General features: G+C 38.8%; 1 protein-coding gene across 2 annotated transcripts in view; it reads left to right on the top strand.

Annotated features, from left to right (window-relative positions):
• WDR49 (WD repeat domain 49) overlaps positions 1-13,033 on the top strand; it is a 174,344-nt gene that overhangs the window by 144,361 nt on the left and 16,950 nt on the right. For both annotated transcript variants that reach the window (XM_030822787.1, XM_030822786.1), the window contains exons 17-18: positions 3,371-3,480; positions 8,467-8,613. In XM_030822787.1, coding sequence (XP_030678647.1) covers positions 3,371-3,480; positions 8,467-8,613 — 257 coding nt within the window. The remainder of the gene's footprint in view (positions 1-3,370; positions 3,481-8,466; positions 8,614-13,033) is intronic.

Raw genomic sequence — 13,033 nt, 5'->3', positions numbered from 1 at the left:
GCAATAACTATCCTATGTCCATGTATGACAAATGAAAGCATGTGATACTCTATTCAATTTTTGAAATTTGAACTTTAAAAATACTAGAACAGCAAATTGTTATTTGGGGGAGTGCCACATCTTTTTACTTTTTGTCTGATCATTCTGATAGTTCTCAAGAATATTAGAGCTGGCTGTAGGGGGATGTTAGAACTCCCTGCTTTGAGTGAAAAATATTGTCTTGCTCTTGCTTAAAGTGATAGTAGCCAATACCAACTGAGCCCTGATTATATTTCAGGGCCTGTTCTAAGGTCTTTATGTGTTTACCTCATTTAGTTCTCACTGTAATCCTAGAAGATAGCTACTATTATCATCCCCCTTTCACAACTTGAAAAATAGAGGCAGAGAAGTTAAGTGATTTGCACAAGTTCAACCAACCAAGAGGAGAACTAGTGATACAAATGCAGGTATTCAGGCTCCAGAGTTAGTACTTTATCACTGTTCTGTGTTGCCTGTCCAACAAGCATCATGTGAAAATATTGACAAATTATTGGTTTCTGAGTCAAGCCATCAAATATTTTATCAAGTACCTGCTATGTATAAGCCACTATTCTAAGCATTTTTCACTGCCTTTTTTATGCCTAGGAGGGTACTCGAGTGATTGTCACAGTCATTACACCTCCCTTCCACAGCCAGAGCCAGGAGAAGTGAGATTAGTTAGAGACTTTCCTTCTCATAGGATTGATGCCAAGGCTGGTGGATCCCATAGTAGATTGGCTTCCTGCATCACCTACTAAGACATTTTTGCAAAATGTTTTAAAACTCTATTTAAGCCTGGTATTACATTATTCTGCTTCTTTATCTTCATTCATCACTTCTCCTCTTGAGAATATTTGCCTTTTTCCAGTTCCCTGTGCATTTTCAGATGCACTCTTGCAAATGTCAGATGTCTGTCTGTGAAAAGGAAGCAATAGATTGTTGACTTAATTTGTTGTGATTTCCGAGAGATTCTCTCCTACCTTCTGACTACTTTTCTCCCTCTGTGGATAAAACTCTTTAGTGGAAATGGGCAAAATGTTTTGCTTTATATAAAAGCTACTTGATTTAGATTCCACAGGATGAGATAGTCAGAAAGCATATGGTCTGAAAACAGAAAGAGTTTAGTGTATTTTGGAAAAAAAAATCAAGATATATTGTTAACTACTCTAAAGGGAAACCTCTTTACCGTGGCCCCTGCCCCCTCAATCTTTTGCACATGTTTACATGAATAATTCTTTTCTAGAAAAAGGTGTATTGTTAATCTAATAACTGCAAGGCCTAACTGTACCACACTCCATGCTTTCAGTATCCAACACCAACTTCTTATTTTTGTAGATCCCCTTACTATCTTAAAATACCTCTCTAAAGATATCATTATTTCTTGTCTTGAAAGCCTAAATAGTGGCTAAATACTAATTCTGACTCATGTGAGATGGCATATGGCGAGGGATGCCATTCCAGTGCAATTGGGGAAAAACTGCCCACCTATCCAATGACAAAGCTCTCCTAAAAGAAAAAAAAATCTATAATTCCAAGTAATTTATGTTAATACTCTCCTGATTCAAGGAAATCATGATTAATTACCCCCCCATCCCCTCTTAAATGTGCAGTGTGCTTGAAAACTCGCTTCCAAAGAGTAACATATGGAAAAAGGGAAAAAGTAACTGTACAGTAGCTATTGTAAACATTACTAAAAACTTGGCACATACAACTGTGGCCAGGTAATTGAGGTTAACATCAACCGTGGAAGTCAGGTTGATAGCATGCACCCTTGGTTTGATGGGATAAGAGCAGAAGTTCACCTCTGTTGATTTCCTCTTAACTACTCATAACCCGTCTCACCATGAGAAGAATATCAGACAAACCCAAACTGAGGAATATTCTACCAAAAAAATCTGACAAGTATTTCTTAAAACTGTCAAGATCATAATAAACAAGAAAAGCCTGAAAAATTGTCACAAGCCAGAGGCTAAGGAGTTAGACAACAAAATATAATGTTGACATTACAGAAAAATGACATTAAGAAAAAACTAGTAAAACTCTAATAAAATATGGAATTCAGTTAATAGTAAAGTACCAATATTGATTTCTTTATTGTGACCAATGGTAGTGTAAGATGTTATAATAGGGAAAATTGGTTGAGGGGTATGCTGGAGCTCTACTAACTTTTCTGCAAATCTAAAACCTCTAAAATGAAAAGTTTATATATGAGAAAGCAATTAATACATTACTACTTAAAGCCATGCAAATAGCATCTGATATTAAATTTAAGAGACATACATAGACTTTTTACTTGTATTGATATTTTAAAATCTTTTAAAATTGGAAGATACCGTAAAAATAGAGTGGAGGAAAAAGAAAGCTGGAAATAAACATTACTTGAATGCTACTATTTATTAGGTACATTTCTGAACTTTCATCCATCTTATCTGCTTTAAATCCACAGCCAGAGTCCCATTACATTGAGGAGAAAATCGAGGCTGAAAGTATGGGAAAAAACTCAGAGTCTTATAGCTACAAAATCCATAGAAGATATAAGAATAAAAGTTAGGGAGTGGAAGAATGGTAACTATAAAGGGCTGAGGGATGCAGGGAAGGGAGGCAGAAGGAAGAGGGTGAGTCAAGATCCCCAGGACTCTCCAGGATTTTGTGACGATGGATGTGTTTTCTGGCTTGGTACTCTGAAGAGACTAATAACAATTTTTAGAAACATAACTTGTAGCTGTTAAGGTTGAAGTCTATGACAGTGAATTTTAAATAGATTTGAGATCATTTTCTGTTTTCTCACAAGATTATATACAGCTATGTAATGATTTTATTTCCCATGTTTTATTGATTAAAATCCTTTCTGTGGATTCAAGTTACGCTAAAGTTTTCTTATGGATTCATATGAGAAAGCCTCAAAAATACTGAACTTTTTTGCATTTTGGATGCCATAACCATAACTAAAGAACTAAGGTCTAACACTGAATAAATAAGCTTTGACACAAAGGATTGATGCTTACTTCTCATTATATAATTTATTAATAAGGCAAGGATAATGTATGTGTTTCTGTAAAATTTTCTTCTGAATAATTTTTTCTCTAACCTCGTTGCTATGGGGACAGGGTCTTTGCTTAATTAGACTCTTGGACACTCTGGCTCTCACTTTTTTCTACTATCACCTGGCTAGCAGGCATTTTGTTAAAAGATAGGGCTTGAATAGTGTAAACAAATATCACTACTTCAGTTCACAGGAATAGATTTTTTGTTTTTGTTTTTGTTTTTTTTTGGTCAAAGATACATATAGCCAGAAAGAGTTTCTCCATCCCTGTGGTTAATAATGTATTCATCATGAATTATTTTCTTCCAGTGTCAGACCATCAGAAGATATAAATTTAGGTATAAAATATAAGGAAAGAAGTATCTGCATGAAAGAAACACAAAAACCTTATTATGGTGAAGTTATAAAAAAATCATTCAGTAAGTAGTCACTGTTGTTAATGTATTTTTATAATATTATTTAATAGATTAGTGTGAATACAGATGTCTACTCTGTGTGTCAGAAATGTTCCTAATTCTTAGTAAACATGAATGTAATGTCCTGTGAACCCTATTTAACAAAGGAGAAAAGTGAGGTACAGAGACATTAAGTCACCTACCTGTCCAAGGCTCCACAGAATACTAGCGGAAAAAGTGTAAGGTCTAAGTCAGTGTGTTGGACCACTCTTGCAATGCTGTAAAAAAATGCCAGAAACGGTATAATTTATTTAAAAAAAAAAAAGAGGTTTAATTGGCTCACAGTTCTGCAGGCTGTACAGGAACCATAATGTTGGTATCTGCTTGGTGGAAGGTGAAGCAATAGCAGGCACATCATAGGGTGAAAGCAGGAGCAAGAGGGAGTAGGGGAGGTGCTACACACTTTAAACAGCCAGATCTCTGTGGACTCGCTACCATGAGAGCACCAAGCCGTGAGGGATCCACTCGCATGACCTGAACACCTCTTACCAGGCCCCATCTCCGACACTGGGGATTACATTTCAACGTGAGATTTGGGCAGGGACAAATATCCAGGCTATATCATTCCATCCCTGGCACCTCCAAATCTCATGTCCTTCTCCCATTGCAAAATAAAACCATTCCTCCCAATAGTCCTCCAAAGTCTTAACTCATTCCAGCATTAACTTAAAAGTACAAAGTTCAAAGTCTCATCTGAAACAAGGTAAGCTGCTTCCACCTATGAGCCTGTAAAATAGAAAACAAGTCATTTATTTCCAAGATAAAATGGGGGCATAGGCATTGGATAAACATTTTCATTCTAAAAGGAGAAACTGGCCAAAAGAAAGGGGCTCTAGGCTCCAGGCAAGTCTGAAATTCAGCAGGGCAGTGATTACATCTTAAAGCTCCAAAATAATCTCCTTTGATTCCATGCCCACATCCAAGGCACAATGGCACTAGGGGTGGGCTCCCAAGGTCTTGCGCAGGTCTGCCCCTGTGTTTCTGCAGGGTACAGCCCTTGCGGTTGTTCTCATGGATTAGAGTTGAGTGCCTGCAGCTTTTTCAGGCACAGGATGCAAGCTGCCAGTGAATCTACCATTCTCAAGCATGGAGAACAGTGGCCCTCTTTACAGAGCTCCACTAGGCATGCCCCAGTGGGGACTCTGCATGAGACCTCCAACCCCACATTTCCCCTCTACTAGTGAGAGACAGGACTAGCTGGATTTCCTAGGCTGACTAAGAATCCCTAAGCCTAGCTGGGAAGGTGACCGCCTCCACCTTTAAACACGGGGCTTGCAATTTAGCTCGCACCTGACCAATCAGAGAGCTCACTAAAATGCTAATTAGGCAAAAACAGGAGGTAAAGAAATAGCCAATCATCTATTGCCTGAGAACACAGCGGGAGGGGCAAGGATCGGGATATAAACCCAGGCATTCAAGCTGGCAACGGCAACCCCCTTTGGGTCCCCTCCCTTTGTACGGGAGCTCTGTTTTCACTCTGTTAAATCTTGCAACTGCACTCTTCTGGTCCATGTTTGTTACGGCTCGAGCTGAGCTTTCAGTAGCCGTCCACCACTGCTGCTGGCCACCTTCATAGACTCACCGCTGACTTCCATCCCTCCGGATCCAGCAGGGTGTCCGCTGTGCTCCTGATCCAGCAAGGCACTCATTGCCGCTCCCGATTGGGCTAAAGGCTTGCCATTGTTCCTGCACAGCTAAGTGCCCGGGTTCGTCCTAATCTAGCTGAACACTAGTCACTGGGTTCCATGTTTCTCTTACATGACCCACAGCTTCTAATAGAGCTATAACACTCACCGCATGGCCCAGGATTCCATTCCTTGGAATCCGTGAGGCCAAGAACCCCAGGTCAGACAACACGAGGCTTACCACCATCTTGGAAGTGGCCCGCCACCATCTTGGGAGCTCTGGGAGCAAGGACCCCAGGTAACGCTAGCACTGTGTTAGTAGATATTCTCTGTGAGGGGTATGCCCTTCAGCAGGTTTCTTGCTGGGCACCCAGGATTTCACTTGCATCCTCTGAAATCTAGGTGAGGTTGTCAAGCCTCCTTCACTCTTGCACTCTATGTACCTGCAGGCTTAACACCACATGGAAGCCACCAAAGCTATGGCTTACACACTCTGGAGTGGCTGCCTGAGTTGTATCTGGGGCCCTTTGAGGCACAACTGGAGCTGGAGCTGCAGGGATATGGAAAACAGTGGTGTATTCCTTCTATGCCTGTGGGCCTGTGATGGGAGGGGCTGTCTAGAAGGCCTTCAAGGCTTTTTCCTGTTGTCTTGGATATTAGCTCTTGGCTCTCTTTTGGTTATACAGATCTCTTTAGCAAGTGGTTGCTCCACAGCCTGCTTGAATTTCTCTCTTGATAATGCTTTTTTAAAATTTGTTTGTTTGCCACATGACTGGGCTGCAAATATCCTAAACATTTATACTCTGATTTTTCTTTAAATATAATTTCCAACTTTATTTCTTGCTCCCACATCTAAGCTAGGCTATTAGAAGCAGCCAGGGAACATCTTGAGTGCTCTGCTGTGTAGAAATTTCTTCTGCTAGATACCCTAAATTCAAACTTCCACAGATGCCTAGGGCATGAACACAATGCAGCTAAGGTCTTTGGTAAGGCATAATAGGGGTGACCTTTGCTCTGGTTCCCAGTAAGTTCCTCATTTCCATCTGAGACTTTGTCAGCCTGTATTTCATTGTCCACATCACTACCAGGATTTTGGCTACTACCATTTAACCAGTCTCTAAGAATTTCCAAAATTCCCCTCATCTTCCTGTCTTCTGAGTCCTCCAAACTCTTCCAACCTCTGCCCATTAGCTAGTTCCAAAGCCACTTGCACATTTTCAGGTATCTTTATAGCAATGCCCCACTCTTGTTACCAATTTTCTGTGTCAGGCCATTTTTGCATTGCTGTAAAGAAATGTCTGATACTAGGTAATTTATAAAGAAAAGGGGTTTAATTGGATCACAGTTCTGCAGGCTGTTCAGGTATGGCACCAACATTTGCCCACCTTCTGGTGAGGGCCTCAGAAACCTTACAATGGTGGTGGAAGGTGAAGGGGAAGCAGGCAACATCACGTGGTGAGAGTAGGAGCAAGTTGGGGGTGGTGCCACACAAGTTTAAACCACCAGATCTTGTGAGAACCCACTCACTATTGTAAAGACAGCACCAAGGGAATGGCACCAAACAATTCATGAAAAATATATGCCCTTGATCCAGTCATCTTCTACCACGCCCCATCTCCAACGCTGGGGATTACAATTCCACATGAGATTCAGAGGGGCAAATATCCTAACTATATTAGTCAGAAAATATGTGTGAAGTACCTAATACAGTTCTAAAAGAAGAGATGGCACCAGAATTTTTATTCCCTCCCTTAAGTATTTAAGAAATGAAGATGAATAAAAACTATTTTTGCCCTCAGAAATCCTGAAGCCACACAGAACAACGCATTAGTCTAGTTGTTGACTGACCAGAAAAGAATTATAAGACCAGTAACCTAAAACAAAGGAATCATTATTATACTAAGGTATATTGCTTAGAAACATAGATGAGAATCCTTCCTGAAGCTTTATAATGAAAATATGTTACTTACTACAAATATCTTTTCAACTTATGTCCAAGAGAATGTCACACTTTCATAGACCAGATATGTTGATTTTTAAATTTCTGATGAAATTTTGCTGTAAAAATGGTGCATAATTATTTGTTAATATTCGATGCCCATTTATCAACTAATCTACTCCACAGAGTTTTTTTAGGATTACATGAGATAGATATGTAAAGCACTTTGACTACTGCCTGGCATATTATAGCAACCAATACAATCTTATTATTAATGTTGTTAGTGTTATACCTTGGAGCATAACCTTTGGGATTAAACATATTTCAACTTAAGTCCATGGTCTGCTATTTAACAGTTATGTGAACTGAGACAAATTACTAAAGCACCCTAAGCCTCAGTTTCCTCATCTGTCTTAAGGGCACAATGATACCTTACATGTTGTGAAGATTTCTTCTTTAATTTGACATAGCAAATTAGTTTTCAAAGAGTGGTCTCTGGCCTAGCACCATAAGCATCAACTGGAACTTATTAGAAATGTAAATTATGAGATCCTCATCCCTGCTTTCCTCCATTAGTCAGAAGCCAAGGAGGTCACATAGCGGTCTATGTTTTAGTAAGCCCTCCAGGTGATTCTGATGCCTGTTATAGTTTGAAAGCCACTGACATAGAACATGACTTTTTCCATAGCAGGTGCTGAATACCGATTAGTTTCCTTTTCTTAGGTTCTGAGCCACCATTGTAAAAAAAACCCAGTTCCTACCTTCACAGAACTAACAAAGAAACATAAAAGTTTATCTCAAATTAAGCTTGTATAGATTTCCATTCTATTATCCAATTATTAGATGAAGCAAAGAGAAATATTTTTCACTTTGTTCAAGACTTTGCCTTTAAGAGCATGATTAACATAGATTCCTATCATCTCATTGTGTGCATAATAAATACAGTAACACAGCTCTGGTTTACTTGATAACATTATTTAAAAAGTACCTGCCAATTCAAAATTTGAGATGTTTTGTTAAACACTGAAAAAAATTGATTCCATTTCACAAAGGGTACAATTTTCTTGTAGATAAAAGAAAAACTGGAGCTTTTCCAAAACTGCAGAATATTCATTTTCAAGGGAAAATAGCAGAAAAATACAAAATTAAAAAAAAAATGAATGGGAAGCCTTGAGTTCCTTTTGGTTCCTTTGAATAAAAAGCACTATGGATTTATTTTGAACAGCTGTGTTTATAGGGTTTGGAGAGCACTGCAGCTGTACCAGCTGAGTAACAGGAAGGTTAAATGTATAAAAGTTAACTTGGAAATGTGCTAGCTCTTTCCAAGGAGTTAATGATATTGTGCCTTTTTCTCCCTGTCTCTCTCTAAAACCTGCTGTTGTGAAGGTACATTTAGGTCATTAAGCATTGGAGCCCTGGAAGAGCTGCCTGAAGTGAATAAACCTGCTTTCCTTCTAGACCCTGAAAAATACTTTAGGAAAGAGCCAGAGGAGGAGCGTCCCCAAATTCCAGAGGCCCTGTCACTTTTTGAAAGTAAGTTCTCAGCCATCATACACCTCTATTTTCCTTCTTCAGGAAACTTAATCATTTAAAAATAGAGTAGAAAAGCATGAAAATAACAAGTGTTTGCCTTGTAGTTTGCAGTGAAAGTGTGGTTTGACTGTTAAGATTTATAGTTCAGCTGCTGATCTGTGCTCTCAGATAGGACAGCCAACAGGCTGGGATATATGAAATGAATATTTTTATTTTGTTCCTTTTCTGAAGTTAGAATGCCATGAACACATAGCCATGAATCTTCCATGGATGAGAATTTCTCTCCCCAAATAACCTTAATTTTCAAAACCGATGCTGGAGGAAGCCATCATAAGACGACTTTAGAACACAGTGTCTGGCAATCTTGTTTTATTTTCATGTGAAGCACTCTAAATAGAGACGACTTCAAATGTATTGTCTTAAAGTCTTTCAGCTGCAGTGCTAGGCTGTTGTGATGAGAAGACAAGAAAGCTTAAATTAGAAACTATAAGTGAATGATCTCTAAAGATGTAGAAACGATGTACAAAATAATTCTTTATTTTTCAGACTATTATAGTCTTCTGAGTTCTTAAAAGTTTGAGGAATAATTCTGTAGAAAAATTCTTCCAGCAAAGAGGGGTCCTGTGGGAGAACAGGTAACACAACCTGATTCTCAGTGAAGCACTCAGAAAGCATATGGACACTGCAGGGAAGCTCATTGAAAATGATTAATAAAAAGTTCAAGTTTTCAACTTGTAACAATCAGAAAAAATCAGAATTAAACGAAGCCATCTGAGATCTGTGGTTTCAAAACTTTTAAAATCCTCTGAGCTGGGGTTCAACATCATCCTTGAGAAATAATAACGTTTGCAGTAGAAAGGTGTTTCCTTATGTCCACAGTTAGGGAAGTTTAAGAGTCTCCTCTTTGCTTTGTCCCTTATGGAAAGGGAGAACAGCTGGTCAACATTTTTGTTGTCGTTGAAATTCTACTTATAGGCAAGATACAGCTGTCATACTTCATTACCATAGTTTACAGTCTAATTATTATCAGGTTTTTGTTTTTTTTTTTAAAACCATTTTCTTAGAATTTCTCTTTGCTTGCTCTTGTGAGGGCAATCTATGGTTTCTGCTCATTTTTCTTAAAAACGAAGCCATAACTTTAGGGCTTTTTTGGGGGCTCAGAAAATGATACCCCAAAATGTGCCACTTGGCATGTTGAGTGCTTTGAACAAAGTGGATTGAAAGGCCTCAGAACCAGTCTCTCTCTTACCTTCTCCTGCTGTCTATCCTGATTTTCCTTTCAAAGTTCAGGGAGGGCTCTCTCTGAAATTCCCTTATCTGAGGAGGGTTCTTCCTAAAGAAATGCAGCTGTATTGAACCCCCGCTCTAGGAATCTCATCAAACAACCAGGAAATGTTATTTATCAGAGGATAAATTAAAAGTCATTACCACACCTAAACAGGCTATTGCCTATTTTTCTGGAGGGTGCTCTAAAATAACTCTTTTTTAACCTAAGAGACTACCTGCATAATAAGACAACCTTTGTTCACCGTGCAGTTCTACCCCTCACCTTTTAAAACTTGTCATCACCTCCCCTAGAGCACAGAGAAACTTTGTCCCAGGCTATTTTCTGTTCCCTGGGCTCATTCACTTCCTCTAAACAGTATTTACTCTTCCTCTAAAATTGGCTACCCCTCTCACCCTCCCCCCTCCACCCTGCCATTTGCCATTTCCCTCTTCTCTGTGAATAGGGGATTTAAGCTTCAACCCTCAGGCCCTTCTTTGAGTCTCATATTTTGTGGGGTTTTCATGCTTATGTGTACATTAATAAATTTGTATATTGTTCCCTGTTAATCTTCGTATTTTCAATTTACTTCAATAAGCTCAATTGCCCAACCTGCAGAAGGAAGGTTTGAACTTCTCTACAGCTCTAAATAACTCTTAGTGTGTCTGATAAGGATTTCAGTCTGTCATCCCACCATTTTTCACCAGGATGATTCACCTTTAAGAATGAAATGGGGGCTGGGCGCGGTGGCTCATGCCTGTAATCCCAGCACATTGGGAGACCGAGGCAGGCAGATCATGAGGTCAGGTGATCGAGGCCATCCTGGCCAACATGGTGAAACTCTGTCTCTACTAAAATACAAAAAATTAGCTGGGCATGGTAGCGCACACCTGTTTTCCCAGCTACACAGGAGGCTGAGGCAGGGGAATCTCTTGAACTCGGAAGGTGGAGGCCGAAATTGCACCACTGCACTAGCCTGTCGGGAAAAAAAAAAAAAAAAAAAAGAATGAATATTGGAAGTACTTATCTTGTCTTTGTGAGCCACAAACAGACATGAAACAGGAACGACCAGTAAAAAAAGATCCAGACATAGGACAAATTTGTAAAGATAGTCCAGATACAGGGTATGCATACAGGAGGAAACCAAGACAGAAAATGGAGTCAGAATTGAGGCAAGATGAATAGGTGACAGAGAATATGCAAAAGCTGGAGAGGAAAGAAGCGAGAGAGACAGGTAAACAATGAGAGCAGCAAAGACCTCTCTTCAGTGGTGAGAGTTCCTGCTTCTATGAAGAATCTTTTATATAATCTGTGGCAGAAGGAAGCCACAGATGAATTCTTCATATGGGCAGGGAAGGTGTGTGGGTGAAGAGGTGGGGTTAATGCCTGGGCAGAAATAACCAAAATACCTAAAAGACTCTAATAAATTTTCAAAGAGAATTTTTTTCCCTTGGATTTCTTATTAAAATTTCCTGTAGCTTCCCCACAGTTTTTAAAAGATGTTTTCTTTCCTTTGGGTTTTTATTTTCTTTCTTCAGTTTTTCTTCCTTTACTTACCTGTTTTGAAAATATTTCCTCTTACTTGCCCTTTCTGCAAGTGAAAATAATTTTCTTTTAAAAGCTTCACCAATTCGTGAGAGAAAATGATGCAAATTATTGATGACATATGACACCACCAATGAGGTTCCATGAAAATGCCAGGAAAAAAGTTCCATTTATTCTGGCTGGAGCATGGGAAAGAATTCAGTCACATTTGAGCTGGGACTTAAAGGATGAATAGGAGGTCAAAGGTGAGGGAGAAAACAAGGAAATAGTGAGGAAGGACATATCAAGGTTGAGGAAGGAGCAGAAGTCAAAATGAACCCAAGTTGGCTACAGTGAATGACTTCAGATACTGAGACATTAACTGAGTTTTACACGCGTTAGTAGAGGTAAAGTAAAATGTGTTTGGAATGTGTTAAGTTTGAGGTATTGGTGCACTATTTACAAATAAAGTTCTGGAGGATTGAAGCAGATTGTATATACACTCTGAAATCATAGAGTCTTTGACAAACAGATACTGAAATAATGTTTGTTCATTTTTGTATTTAACTTTTCCTAGGATAGCTATTACATATAGTAGCATTTGTGCCAGATGCTCAAGATGCAGAGATAATATGTAGATACCCAGCCTTCAGAGATCTTGACATTGAAGTGGGGAAATAGATAAGTAGACAAATAATTATATTCTACAACGAGGGCTGTGATAGAGATAAGTACTGCATGCTATGGGAACACATGAAAATTCAGAGATGACTTTTCAGGGAAACCAGAGTATACCTGAGCTAGATGTTAAAAGTTAAGTTGCTATGAGCCAGGTTAAAAAAAAAAAAGCGGGGGATGATACTCTGGTAGAGGAGTGGCATAAGCAGCTCTAAGGTGGTATGAATAATATGGTGTGCTAAGGGAGCTACATGTAGTTCCCACTGGCTGGGTTCTAGAAGGAGCATGAAGAAAATGAGGCTAGACAGGTAGGTGGGGGCCAGACCGTGGAGCGTCTAGTAAACTATGCTAAGGACTCGGCATTTATTTAATCAGAAATAGGGAGCTATTGAAATATTGTAATCAATCATTCTGAATTATACCATTTTATATCCTATATTACCTCTTCAACGTCTATATTTATTTGTATTATTCTTAAAGTGATTGTTCTAGAAGTTACAATGCTCTTTCTTGTGCTCTTTATTCCTTCTTGTGGCACTAGGCTTTCATCTGAGACCATTTTCCTTCAGTCTGAAGAATTTTCTACAGAATTTCTTAAAATATGGGCCTGCTTGTGAATAATTTTCCTAGCTTTTACATGTCTGAAAAATGAATTTATTTCATTTTGACTTTGGAAGGATTTTTCATTGGATTTAGAGCTCTAGATGTCAGGGTTGTTTTGTTGTTTTGTTTTTTTTTTTTTCAAATTTTTAAAGTTAACATATTTCCCTGCATCCATAATTCCCATTTAAAATCCTGCTCTTAATGTTATTGATGCATCTTATTCTGGCTGCTTTTAAAATCTTTCTCTTTAGCCTTGATTTTCAGATGTTTTACTGTGATGAGTCTAAGTACTGTTTTTTTGTGCGTGTGTATTTATGCTACTTGGGGTTCATAGAAATTTATTGAATGCAT

This window comes from Nomascus leucogenys, chromosome 11 (assembly GCF_006542625.1).
Source record: "Nomascus leucogenys isolate Asia chromosome 11, Asia_NLE_v1, whole genome shotgun sequence".
NCBI classification, from domain to species: domain Eukaryota; kingdom Metazoa; phylum Chordata; class Mammalia; order Primates; family Hylobatidae; genus Nomascus; species Nomascus leucogenys.
The sequence above is the reverse complement of the archived record's forward strand: the minus strand, read 5'-3'. Positions and strand labels throughout refer to the sequence as shown.